General features: G+C 41.0%; 1 protein-coding gene across 1 annotated transcript in view; it reads right to left on the reverse strand.

Annotated features, from left to right (window-relative positions):
* The window catches only part of LOC126249531 (uncharacterized), a 38,483-nt gene extending 26,316 nt beyond the window's left edge, over positions 1 to 12,167 (reverse strand). The window contains exon 1 of the mRNA XM_049951193.1: positions 11,891 to 12,167. Coding sequence (XP_049807150.1) covers positions 11,891 to 12,035 — 145 coding nt within the window. The 5' untranslated portion in view covers positions 12,036 to 12,167. The remainder of the gene's footprint in view (positions 1 to 11,890) is intronic.
* Positions 12,168 to 14,002: the final 1,835 nt, after the last annotated feature.

Raw genomic sequence — 14,002 nt, forward strand, 5'->3', positions numbered from 1 at the left:
TCATCAGTCCCCTAGAACTTAGAACTACTTAAACCTAACTAACCTAAGGACATCACACACATCCATGCCCGAGGCAGGATTCGAACCTGCGACTGTAGCGGTCGCGCGGTTCCAGACTGTAGCGCCTAGAACCGCTCGGCCAACCGTGCCGGCAAGACGGAATAACTCTGATTTTACTTGTAATCTGGGGGTGTGACGAGAAGCCTCAAAAACAAAAGGACAACATTTATTTGACAATTATATCTCAAATGTTGAGTTTTTAAATCTTGCCTTAAATGCAATGTGGCAAGCGAGGCTGAGTGGATACGGTTTCCAGCTTTCCCACGCCATTAAACTGCGAAGTGTGGGTCGGAAATAGAGCCCGGGACGTGATGGTGCCAAGCAGTAGGCCACAAAGCAGCAATATGAAGAAGCGGCCAGGTTAGGGTAGGTTAGGAGCAGAGCGCACGTGGGTACGCTAGTGCAGACAAAGCTGCAGCGGCGGCCTTGTGTGCAGCGGGGCCGGCCGGGGGGCGTCCTTGAGCAGGCACCACCTCCCAGCGCCGCTGCGCGCTACTTCCGCGTTATAAAAAGCCGCCAGTAAACATACACCACGCCGCCGCTGCTCTCAGGCTCCCATTTGCAATACACCGTGTGCGTCGTCTAATTGTGCTATTCGGAAGCCTTTTGCGCTTACAAGCAAATATTGTGCTAACACACAATTCCGCCTCGTACACGAAGACAGAGAGCTGGGCGAATGAAGCAGTCAAATGCTATAACGAATTTCTCCGCAGTATTTAAACCGTAAGAATCCAACTGATTTAGCACGCTGATTTGTAAATGTGGACTCGACTTCGAGCCGGTAACGAATCAGATCGATTTCGTTTCCTGGAAAGTGAGCGGTCAGTGTTTTCTGGGATTCGGAAGGTATTCATCCTACAGATCACCTTACTAAAACATGAATTAGTGGATGCTAGTTTCTGGATTAAGCGGATGGAAAATACGTGAGACGAGGCGTCGATATTCAAAGAATAAATCTTATTTCCTTAAGAAAATTCACCTCCTCACAATGATGTTGCCGGCCCCGGTGGCCGAGCGGTTCTAGGCGCTTCAGTCCGGAACCGCGCGACTGCTACGGTCGCAGGTTCGAATCCTGCCTCGGGCATGGATGTGTGTGATGTCCTTAAATTAGTTAGGTTTAAGTAGTTTTAAGTTCTAGGGGACTGATGACCTCAGATATGAAGTCCCATAGTGCTCAGAGCCATTTGAACGATTTTTTGAACAATGATGTTTAGGAAATTGGCAAACTAACGTAACTGTTAGCGCTTACACTCTGTTCACCATAATTTTCATCTGCTTCTGTATATAAAGAAATTTGTGGCCGGAAGAAAATTCTTTGAGTTCAGTAACAGTTGTAGGTCGTCCTCCGCGTACTAGAATCACATTAATGATGAAATGTAATCATTGAAAAAACGATGGAGAAAAGTCATTGATCAAACAAACGACTCGTGCCTTTTTCTTACGCAAAACGCAGTCTTCCATTACAAGACCGATAAGTTTCCATCTTGGAACTCAACGCAAGGAGTCTCAGGAAATCTTGACAACCTTTGTATTTCACACACACAGTTCGCAATACATTTCTGATAGTACGCGAAAGGAAATTTTATTGTTTGGCTAACACTCGTCCATTTTAATCTACTGGGCCACAGAAGTAACTGTTTCTTTCAAATTTAGCGATGTTTATTATCAACGGCATTATTTGTTTTGTGGAAGGAGTAGTACATTAATACAACACTAGAGAACATTTTCAATGAAATTTTCGCGAGAAAAAGAGCGAGAAATTGTTTTAAGTACGAGAGCCGAAGAATCGGGCAAAGACCAGTTACGCAGTGTTAAAGAGGTGAAAGCGCGCTGTGTCGCCGACCTTGTACGTCATATTCAGCGCAATTAATCCTTGTTTTTACAAAGAGACTCGCCGTATACGCTAACGAGCGTGTTAACTCTGTATTTCCTTTTTTCAGAAACTCTCGAATGACGCTAAAAGACAAGTAGCGATCCGTTTAAATTATCCATAGCTGTTTTAACGTTACATTTAAAATACAGTTTAGTGGTTCTAACTATACTTTGAAATGAACAGTCCCGTGAGTGCTGTCGCGTATTGCAAACCATGTCCTGATATCTTCAACCATTGATGAAATATTAATGCTGTTGACGTTACATGATAAAATATGCATATTTATCAGTTTAATATGGTAAAACGTCATCAAAACTATATAACTTTCAAACGGATCACGGAACCGCGCTTTGTCATCCTTGGATCAGGAAAGATAATAAATGAGCATTTGTCTTGCGATTGTTTAGTCGTCGTCACCTGCTATTTCCAACGAAATGGCACTAACATCTCTTCGATCTCTTCGTATTCTGTAAAGTTATGATTCCCGAAGCAGAGTATTAGAACAATCATCTTATCCAAAGGTAAACTCAAATGTAATGTTACACTACCTTAAGTCTGATATAATGCACATTATGGACAGTTGTATATTTGCGAGTACTTACTTATATTTGAGGCGTCAAAAATCTGACTCTGGCTTACAGTCCACGCCATATATTTTCATTGATTGCACTGATTAATTACCAAAATCAACACAGCCAAAGACTTATTCTAAAAACGTTATCGATACTCTTCTGGAATATAGAAATCAACCGCGTAAACGTTCAGAAGCTGTAAACGTTACTAAACTGCAGTTCGCTTCGAAAACACGCCCAATTTGCAGGAGAAAGATTTGCTCTGAAATTTAAAGGTAGCTATACAACAGATTTGTCAGTTAAAACTAAAAATACATAATATTTTGTAGTTATGAGTGTGACGGTTCAAAGAATATCAGCAGTAACGCAAACATAAATCACCAAACACATCTGTACCGGTACCTCGATAAGCTCGCATCATTATAAGTCAGTGAAACACTGACTGTTGCTAAAAATTCATGCTCTAGTTGGCTACGCTTTGTACACCATCAGAGATGTATCAGAGGTGTAGAGCTGGTGTATTACATTTTTCGTACACTACGCGGAGACCGGCCAAACGTAATATTACAACATGAGAGAAGATAATGTTTCCAAGAGTGAGCAGTAGAATCCTTAAATTTGTTCGAGATACCATTCAGAGTATACAGAAAAGAGAAGTTATAAACCTGACTAAACACATACGAAGGCTAATTTTAATTTTAGCGTATCCTCCACCTACATGCAAAATTAATTAGTTTTGCATCGGAACGTCAAATATGTTGCACAGTTGATACCTTTCCAAAATAATCTAATGTCGTATCATATTACACAATTGTATCTAAGTCTTCATAGCCCCATAGAGCCGTTGATCGTATCAAATGACTATTTCTTAGAAAATCTAATGCATGATATTTATTGTCTCCTTCCTTTTTGTTTATTCTTTCGCCTGTTTTTCTACTCAGTCGTTATTGTATTTTTATCATAGTTATTGAATGGTTAATTACAGACGCACTCTCACTTATTGACACTGACTAATTTGTGAAACTACATGTGTTTTGGTTTGTGATAAATTACCAAGCAACGCAATATATGAACATAAACCTTCCCCGGAGGGTATTTGTCAGTGTCGTCTCATTCTTATCACTTCTAGTAACATGCTACGCTACTATAAAGCAAAACACTACTGCCGTGCTAAATTACTTTTAGGCAGTCCCTTTGTTATTTTCATACACAGTTTACTCAGTCACAGATACAGTGTAGAAGTATGTTTCTTACTCGTTTTGTCATAAGCCAAAACATAACTTTATATTCCTGTATTGCAGCACATGTACAAGCGTAGCCTCACTTTAAATAATTTCTGGGAGGTCTTATTGCTAAAGTCCGTACATTCAGTCTCATGGCTAAAATTCATAGAGCTGCATTCAGATTTGCATGCAAACGCAACACTCTCTCATTTCTTGGTGGATTGCGTTTTATCCAGAGACGCTTAATTATTGCAATGGTATGCGGCTGTCGCCAGCCAGTTACGATAGTACCCAGTGTAGTATATCAGATCAACCAACTGCAAGATCTAGCGAAATAAATGTGTCGTTATAATATGTTGTATAGAGACGAGAAAAGGAAGGGTCTATGATAATTACTATTATTTTGCACTTTTCAACAAATACTACTTACAAGTGTCTGGTACCAATTTATTAAAAACAATGAAATAATTTACACAGATAACGTGGGTCGTAAGAGCGACAATATAACCACAGCCAGTTCATTGTAGTGTATTATTGTTGGTAACGATTTATGTCTTAACATTCGAATTTTAATCCAGTTCTGAAAATCTTTTGTGGCATTCTCATCGCAGATAACTGTTATTATGCAACCTCTTGACATAATCAACCTTTCTATAAGCACAGAGAGGGCCACTGGGGTGATTTTGGAGGCGGGTAAACATGCATTCAGTTCTATCAAATGAGTTTGAAATCAAAATCGCAAACACGCAATGCTCACGGAAGCTGAATAATCGGTGGAAAAGAATGAACTAAGAGTTCTCTGAATTTATTTATGCACAACAAAATAAATTCGGGCAGCAGTGGGAAATTTATCTCAGCGTTTTTGAGTAAGCATTCTCTAAGTACCGTAGGAAAATAATAATTTGAGTACAAAAATTTTTGTTCGTATGATATTAAATATATTTAATGACGGGCACAAAAGGCATATTCCAACACCATAACAAAAATTTATTTTAATTTTTGCGCGTAGTAGTTTCGCAAAAAATGTAGCGATACCGTCTCATCAAGAAAATGTCAGTTAGCGTAGGAAACGGGAACTCGCCCAGTAACACACATCATCTCTGACCATAAATTAAGCAATTTACTTAAAAGAGATTCCGAGCAGCAAACATCCAATCATCGTCACAGAAATGACCAAAATTATAAAGTCTTTTAATTTTATGTATTGACGCGAAAAGATAGCATATTTGTTGTGATATAATTGTCCATGAAAGAAATTCGGGCCGTCTATATGATACTGCTTCCTTAAAAGAAACTGAGGCTCTGTCTTATTACAGTGAGCACGAAGTATTCACCACCTTATACGTTGTTACTTGCTTGCTTACTACGAAAACCTTCAACTGAGAGATCCTCATCCCAGTTTGTAGTTCAGTTCTTTGGAAATGCTAGCACCTGTGTAGCGGATCGAGAGCCCATTTTCGAGGATCCAATATTCGTGCGAACATAAAACGCAAAATATCAACGTTAGTTCAAAAAAAGGAAGTCCCTTTATTACAGCTTTGTCGGATTAATTGCAACAAGAATTGCTATCACCCTTTCATACTCTAGCGTGCAAGAAAACGGGCGAGCTATAACAACAAATAATTGATGACGTAAAGTCTATCAAAATTAGGGCATATTTGTTAAGTTTACGGTAGTTACACGCACAGCAATGGAAACTTGCTTGGACTTTAGCCTCAACAGTTTCTTTTCTGGAATCTCTGGTATTTTTTCTGCAAACTCCGGTTTACTGACGGAAATTCGAGTTTAGGAGACGAGGCGAATCTAAGTAAAAATATAACACCTTTTCTGGCGGATATTACTACTGGTTGACAATAGATTCAGGAGAGTACACTTCAGCCAGTTGCATATGTTCTAAAAACAGTTCGTGCAGAATGGAACGAAGAACACCATTTTAATTAACTAATTACTTATTTTACAGTAAAACATTTGCAATCGTCAGCATTTCTATTGAAATATGAGACAAAGATAATTTATTTCTGGAATGAAATATTTCTTTTTAATACTTTTCAGTTTCTTTATCTCAGACACAGTAAGATGAAACTGTATGACAAGAAAACCGAACTCCAGGCTTTTCTGTGAAATTACAGTACACGATGTGCACTATGCACGTAACTGGCACTTCTGCCTCTTACCTGAGTTTCCTCGGGGAACTCTGCTTTGTAAAGTCCAGACCTAGTGAGTATTCGAAGTTAACTCTGTAACTGAAATTTAGAATTTAGCCGGAAATGTATGAGAGTACCTTCACTCAGATTATAAAAGCTGTGACTGAGACGTATGCAGAAACACACAGACTGATGATAAAGTTTAAAGAATTCTTGTTTGAAATTCACTCACCATCAAGGTGTGCAGGGACACATTAATATGTATTGTAGACTTATGTAACCTGCTGTCTTAAAAAGGGCGCTAAATCTTTAAAATAGCGTTTTCTTGCAACTTGTGATTGTAAAATAACTTGGACAGTTATATTCGAGGCTTTTAGTATTTTCTACGCTATTTTGTAATATACTCTTTCATGATATGCGATTTTTCAAAGGATTTTCTAAGAGAAATAAAAAAAGGCGAAAAAGTGACAATTTCTCCATCGAATCCAAAGACGTATGTAAAATATGCATAAATCACAGTTAGCATTTATTATACTACACAGGGGTATGTTTCATCAATACTAAAACATATAAGAAATGCTCGTGTATTTTAGATTAACCAATATTCCAATGCATTTGCCACGCCATCGGTGGACCGTGCTTGCTCTAACGTTTTTGTGTTTTCGTTTCTATCTCGGGAATAGACATCAACTGACAAGGAAATTAGGCTGATTATTTCTTTCCCCTCTCTTTAAAGCGTTTCCTATTCTTTTGCGGAAGAGGAAAATACATCTAACACCTAGTCACCAAAGGGGAAGACAAAGAGCTTTCCGCAGAGAAATTTCGGCGTTCATAACGGTACTGCTGAATTTTGCACATTATTTCACAAATGCTGGGATTTTTTACAGTATTCTGTCGAAGAACACTCTAAAAAGTGCCACCGCCTTTACGTTGAAGTTCAATTGCACGTTCACCACAAATGAGTCTGCGCGGAAACGGAGCGAAGTAGTCGCACTGCATTCCGGAAACAGGATGTCTGTTACCGGAACACGACGCTTTGGAACTGGCACATGGTGATTTAGAAAACACAGAGAAACAGTGGTGTCATTTATCGCCTCCTAATTTGGGAAGTGTGTCATAGATCAGCCCTACCGGAAAGCTGTCGGTGATACCCTGATTAACATCCGCGCTCTAATGTAGTACTCCGAAATACTAATTGAGGAATTCTCGGCGTGCTTTAGCACATGGACAATAAGTGCACCATGGCCAGTGGTAGAAACTCGCACTGCATGACTTTTCAAATCCTAACACAAATTGAACGTTTTCTTGCTAATTTAATGTTTTCAAAGTATACAGAGGAATCAATGACAGTTTGTCTTTACTATACAATAGAATATTGCTACTACGGGTGTAACATTCTGGAAGCTGACGACGGTCACATTTTCAATAATGTCAGTTTACTGGCTGGTAATACGTGCTTAGTTCCACACAAATGTTTTCTAGAGGAATATTTGTAAGTAAATACGTTATTAAAAATGAAAGAAGTCTGAAAGGATTTGTCGCTCTTCTGGGTATTACCGAGCTTCATACGATGCAGCCATGTACTGTCAGCCTTCTGAAGGTGATGCGGCAGAGCCTGAAACTGGCAATGACATTGTAGCGTGAAATTAAACAGAAAAGACAAATTATGTTTGCTCGAAGAATTTCTCACGTAAACAAAAAATTACTTATATTTAACATACAGCCACAGTGCCGCCACACCAGCTCTTAGCAAGACTGCAAAATTCTACGTTATACTTTTTGTTGGTAAATGCTCATTTATTCTAAATTTACGAGGTCATCTGTCTCACATGTGACAAACAGTCGATCTAACAGATTTTAGGAACAGAACGTGTAATACGTTACACTGGCACTTGTGCGCCTGTAGTGCCGCGCTGTCGAGAGTAAGACAGTGGCGTGACCGGAAGGATGCGAGAGGACCGAATGATTCACTACACGCGGTAGCAGTGGGAACAGCGTCTCATAATATTAATCTTTCTGGCGATTATACCTCTGATATCAAATACATAAAACGGGAATTCGATGGATGAGAGGAACATTAGGCTTTTAAGTTCTGTCGACGACAGGATAATTAGAGATTGACCAAGGCTAGAGAAAGAAATCATTAATACTGTTTTACAGGAAATATTTCCAATAAGCGAGTTTAAAAAATCGGGAAACTTAAATTTGGATGGCCGGTGCTGAGATATACAGCCGGCAAATAAATAACGACAGTCTGGTCTGTTAAATTACTATGCCTCATCACCTGCGTCACTGACTCGCGTCGCCGATAACCACTCATTAAGAATCTATGTTTAGTGGGATAGTATCCATCGGTTCTTGCACCTATCCCCATATTTTCTGGTTTACGAAGGCAGAGACAAAGTTGCCACTCTTCCGGCAAAACTACCAGTTTCTCTGTAATGGGTTCCCCTGCCGCGTCCAGTGCGGATTATCACCCGCTCAGGATTTCTGTACGAAACAAAATGCTTGAATCCCGAGGAAGAGCGCGATCCCGGCAACATCGGCCGCGCGCGGCCACGACGGAGGCGGCCGGCGAGCGTGTTACAACCTGCGCGCCACCTGTGCCCCGGGCATCATCCCCGGCTGCGGCCACAAGATCCACTCTCAAGGACCATTCCTGCCTGGCCGGTTACAGCGCATCTGCTTCTAGCGCTGGACCATTTACGCTGTTTTTCTGGCCTCTCCACGTTTCAGGTCAGCGGAGTTCCACACCGCTCCTGTCACGCGATGAACAACATTCAAAGACGGGATTCACACTCTCAGCGTTCACCTCAAAATGAACCTGCAATACAGTGTTGCGTTAGCGTACCACAATACGGCAAAACTCTATAAACACAAAAATTAATACTGCTCATCTAGTAGAACATCGAGCAGATAAAAGACATACTGATGAATCTAACTAAATGGATAACACTGAAGTTCTCATAAGATGGAGAAAAAAATGAAACTGCCAGCAGGTTTGCCTTATAAAATTTATACTTGAAGGTTCCTGCGATCTACGCTATCTTTCCTGGCAACGAATTTGTTGCAGACATTTCCGTAACGAACGATTATAAACGTTTGCTAGTACACAATTTTACAAGCGAACCAAAAAGGACCATATAATTTTATTTCAAAATAAGGTTTTTAATGATTATGTTAATTAATTATAATTTTAATACTGTTCCTCTGTACTTCACAATTATCCGTTAGACAAAAATATATATATCTCTCTCTTTCTCGGTCTCCAGGCACATATCTAACAGATCGTAAAGGATTCAGTTTAGAACGCTAACTTTGGACAAGAATGTGAGCGCAAACAACGAACTCACTCGTTGTCGAACGCGGTGACGCAGAAGAATGCCGTTCCATAGAATCGTGAAAACTCTCAAGAAACATAGTTACTTTGTCCACTTTCATATCGTACCTCGCCTTTCTAAAGAAATCTTTACCTTTAAAAATGATGGCAGCAGTAGGTGGACACTACAGACACTGAAGTGATATGTGTCCGAAATACGAAATGAGTATCAATGTGCGCAACAGGCAACCAATAAAAATGTTTCTTCATAAAGGAAGTCAATGACGGATTTCAATTCATTGAGATGGCTAAGGATATGAGAAATGTCACTTTTACTTCCTGGCTGAGAGGGGCGATCCGTAAATATATCGAATGCCAAAATAAAATAGAAACTGAACATGTTTGAACGAATATCACCCAATAATTGTACCGCACAGACATATAAAATTATTTCAAGTTCTAGATGCTGAATTCCTCTCAACGATCTTACACACACACACACGTTTAAATGCGACGACGCCAAAGAAACGACAAGACAATCGACGATGGTGACGATGACGTAAATCGCTACACTTTTCAGGAAATATCTGAGTCCGTCATAGTGCTTCCTGTCGAAACAGTGTACCTGCGAAGACAGTCCTGTGAAGTGTAGCTACTGGACGGTCGCTTCTGTTTGCGCACAGAACCCGCGGTGCCGCTATTCGTGATTCAAACCTGCAGCGTCAAGGCTCGGATCGGAAAGGCCACAGCTTACTAACACGCATCCTGCTGTTTGCTTAGCGCCTCGCTTGACGCCACCCGGTCAGTGACCCCTGACTCAAGAGGACTACCCATGATGCAACGGTCAGAAATATCCGTTTGTGTAATAATAGTAATTCAGTGATTTAGTCTCACACCAGACTTCCGAAGGGCTATGTCGGTCGCTGCAGATCTTATATGACTATATTGAGAGTGCATACTTTGCCTCTCCACTTCGAGACATACCGAACACAATGCATGTAACGATTTTTATCACATCTTTCTCCGACATACGACATCAGGAGTGTGTGTTGGGCACCTCACTGAGCTCCCATACTTATACTAAGTTCTGATGCCAGAGGAGTGCAATTACTGATAACAGCGCATGGCATCCTTGTTAGAGATGCTAACCACGGGCAGAGATATGCAGGCGGCAATATTAATTGCGCGCATTTGGATATGATGTATACTGTACAGCTAAAAAAAGTCTGCCTTCGATAAAATACCGTACACATGCTGGCTCACATTTCTGAGGTATAAGGCGGAAAAGCGGGCATACACACACAGACAAGAGGCATCAGAGAAAAGCAAAATCGAAATACGTACAAGCACAGAAAGAGAAAGAGAGAGAGAGAGAGAGAGAGAGAGAGACAGAGATTTTTACGAGATGTTTTCGATGGCTCCACTGCGAAGCGCAGTTTACACAGAAACACAAGGAATTAGTACTCTACAGGAAAGACCAATGTATCTTTATCTTTCCCTTGACTAGCCACTGCCTAAGCAATTTATAGCTGCCTCAATTTCCTCGAAATAATTACTTCCCATTTGAATACATGAAGCAAAATTTGTTCCTTCATTGGGGTACGACGCTGTGACGCGCTAACAGATTATGAGCTTGACACCTTAGGCGTGGTCGTTCCACTGAAAGCTAACAGTTCAAAAACGCGCTCTCGTTTGACAATTTGTGGCCACTTCACCTATTCACAACAGCCAAACAAGAGGAAAATTCAAAACATGAAGACTATATCGCGGTTAGTCGGTTCAACAATAGTCTTACAGGGAAACTGTTGAGTCGATATTCGTAAGGACTACACTGTTGCTTCTCACGGTTGTAGACAGTTATGTGACCTGGGACGGAAAAAGAGCTTCGAAAATGTTTGCTTCTTTCGCTTCACGTGGACTAAAACGACGGTCGACACTGGTATTGGTACATGAAATCGCCAGAATATGATGATCACCTGGGTATATTTCCTTACTCGTAAAAGGTACTCTAGTTGTTAGGTAGTCGGCGCTTAAAAATTGGTGTATAAACACATTATTAACTTATTGTGGCACGTAGACTGGAGCTCAAGAAAAAAATGTAACATATTATTACAAAAGATCTCTACACGGCACAAAAAAACGCTCAACGAGTCTTTGCTTCCAATAACAATGAACAAAGAATACTCTTAACTTTTGTCATAGGTAGCCACATGCTACTAATCAAGGATAAGTTTAAAATTGCGGTGATAGTTGTTCTTGTATACGTCAGATGCACTGATGACAAAAGGTAAAGAGTGTCCATCTAATTTCGAATTTGTAGAATCGACTGTTTCCTATTGCAGAGCAGAAGCAACAAGGCGCGTCGACTGCAACAAGTGGATCTGTGCAAGTTGGGTCCTGTTCAACAAGTCCGCCGCACTGGCTTTGCGCCCAGACTTCCCCTTCATCTGTTGCACCGGGGGGTGTTGTCGGCAGGAGCGGCACACGTCGTCGTCATAAAACTTACATTGGCCAAGGAAAAAAAAAATACCAATGACAGAGAACTAGCCGTGACGACATAAAAGAAAGCAAATCACTATTGGCCCAAGACAATACGTGCTGCCACCCACCCAAACTCAATCGCTACAAAGATGCCGAGGACAGAAATGTTTAAAGCCAAAACACAAAAGCAAAAGAATGGCTATCAGAGAGCTACTTACGTCTGATTGTTGGCTCGGACAGGCGACGGCGTCCTCTGAATATCACGTTCAGGATGTCCATCAGATCGCTAAGCAGCTGGTCTAGGATGCGATAGTATTCGATTATGTCCTCATCAGTAGGTGGTACAAAGAACGGCCGGGCCATCTTCTCTGGGAGAGGCGTGACGTCTCTCGCGCTGCGCGTAGCTGACAGTTGAAGTTGCTGGTCCCTGCACGTCGGCGAGATGTCTGCTGCAGCACGTGGCTCTCAGCTGGAAGGTGTACCCAGTTGGCAGGCGGCGATGCTACTGAGAGGCGCGCCGCGCTGCAGCCTCTAAGCTGCCCGCCCCCTTCCCCTACCCGCGACACCAACGCTGGCACACCCCCACCACCGGCGCCCGCACGCGCCAATCGCCGCGCGCCGCTCCGCCGCGCCAGGAGTGACGTAACGTGGCAGAAGCTACGCGACGCTAGGTTGTCAGTTCAGCGAGAACGGAAGAAAAACGTAGATAGAGCGTGCTTACAAGTGGCACTTGCATGTGCTTGCAACCTACAGCGGTGTGTGGTCGACATCGACGAGTAGGTTATCAGTCCTCGGACACAAAACTAAATGTGGGATGCACCTAACTCCGTATCTCAGTATTGCGCAGTTGAAGATATTAGTCATTAGTCAGCTAACATTTCTGTTTACGGCAGTCATTACAGGGCATCATGATATCACTACCGTCGAGAGATGAGATATAAGTGACTGGCAACGGACTGTATGAGCTTGCCACGTACAGTTTACTCCCACGCAGAAGTTCTGACAAAGGTCACTGATTGGTTGACAGCTAGTCCATTTCCCCATTTTTAACTGCTGCCGAGTTTTGTATTTTAAGATAAAGGGAAGCGCTATCATTTTCGGATACCTACTTGATATTTAGATCTGTGTGGTTCGCAAGAAATTTGTAAAATGATTCTGATTTAAGTCAAAATAAAAAAAAATTTCGAACAACTTGCATTTTGATCTTCATAGGTTGACACTATTTTATTCGTCAGCTGATGCGAACAAGTATTGAAGTCGATGTACACAGCTGCACGTGCGTAGAATTAGCCTAAGTGATAGCGGAGAACTGCTGAAGTGAATTTTACACTGAGCTAAAACATTTATCTTCAACTTTAACTTAAGAATTCGTTTAGTTCACCACGAAACAACAGTTTCATTCTTCGAGAAACCAAATGTTGTTAAACGTCACACTAATTCAAGGCAAGAAAAAGTAGTCACTAACCCACATGTTGGTTCGATCGCCACTGAATGACTTTTTAACGTATCAGTTATCTTAGCCCAAAAGTGATGAAAGAGCATATAGTTTCACCTGACAATACGGTGCAACTTCGTATTCTTATTTAAACACAAGGTCTTGTAAGAAGAGAAAGTAGCATTATGTATAGGAGAAAATGCGGTATCTGCATCAGTCTGAGGTAACAAACTGTGACACAAATCATCTAGTGGTCCACCGAACCGCATATTTCGTCAGAAAATATAAGCTAGAACGGTAAGATTAATTATCACTTTAGTTTCCCGGACAGCACTGTGTGAAATAAGAACACGCCGGCATATTTTGAGAGTATTTAGATTCCACTTATATCCAGCAATGTCGCGAAATACGTCTTCCATCAGCATTATATTTGGATCGATTCCCAAGACAAGTAAAACCCGGAACTAAAATCTCGTCTGAAGTCCAACCATGTTGCTATCGACACTGTTTTGAAAACGACTTTCCGAAATTCCAAAATTCCAGTCGAAACCAGGCAACATGACAGAAAGTGACACGGAACATCGTACAGTACACATTAACAAATACAGGCAGGAAACATACACTAGACAGTCCTCAATGACTAATAAACGGACACGAATTAATCTGCAAAAAATGTCTTAAATGTTAATCAAATATGTTTGCAATTTTCTGTTTGACTGTAAACAACCATCTTAATTACACCCATAACTTTTATGAAATTTTCCGTTATAATGCTTAAAACGCGTACGTTGTATAGTCTTCGTTTTTTTTTTATAGTGATTTTTGTTTATGGAATCGTATAATAATAAACAGGGTGTAACACTGTATTTTTTCAGTGGTGTGTAATTATAGTGAA

Source organism: Schistocerca nitens, chromosome 3, assembly GCF_023898315.1.
Source record: "Schistocerca nitens isolate TAMUIC-IGC-003100 chromosome 3, iqSchNite1.1, whole genome shotgun sequence".
NCBI lineage: Eukaryota > Metazoa > Arthropoda > Insecta > Orthoptera > Acrididae > Schistocerca > Schistocerca nitens.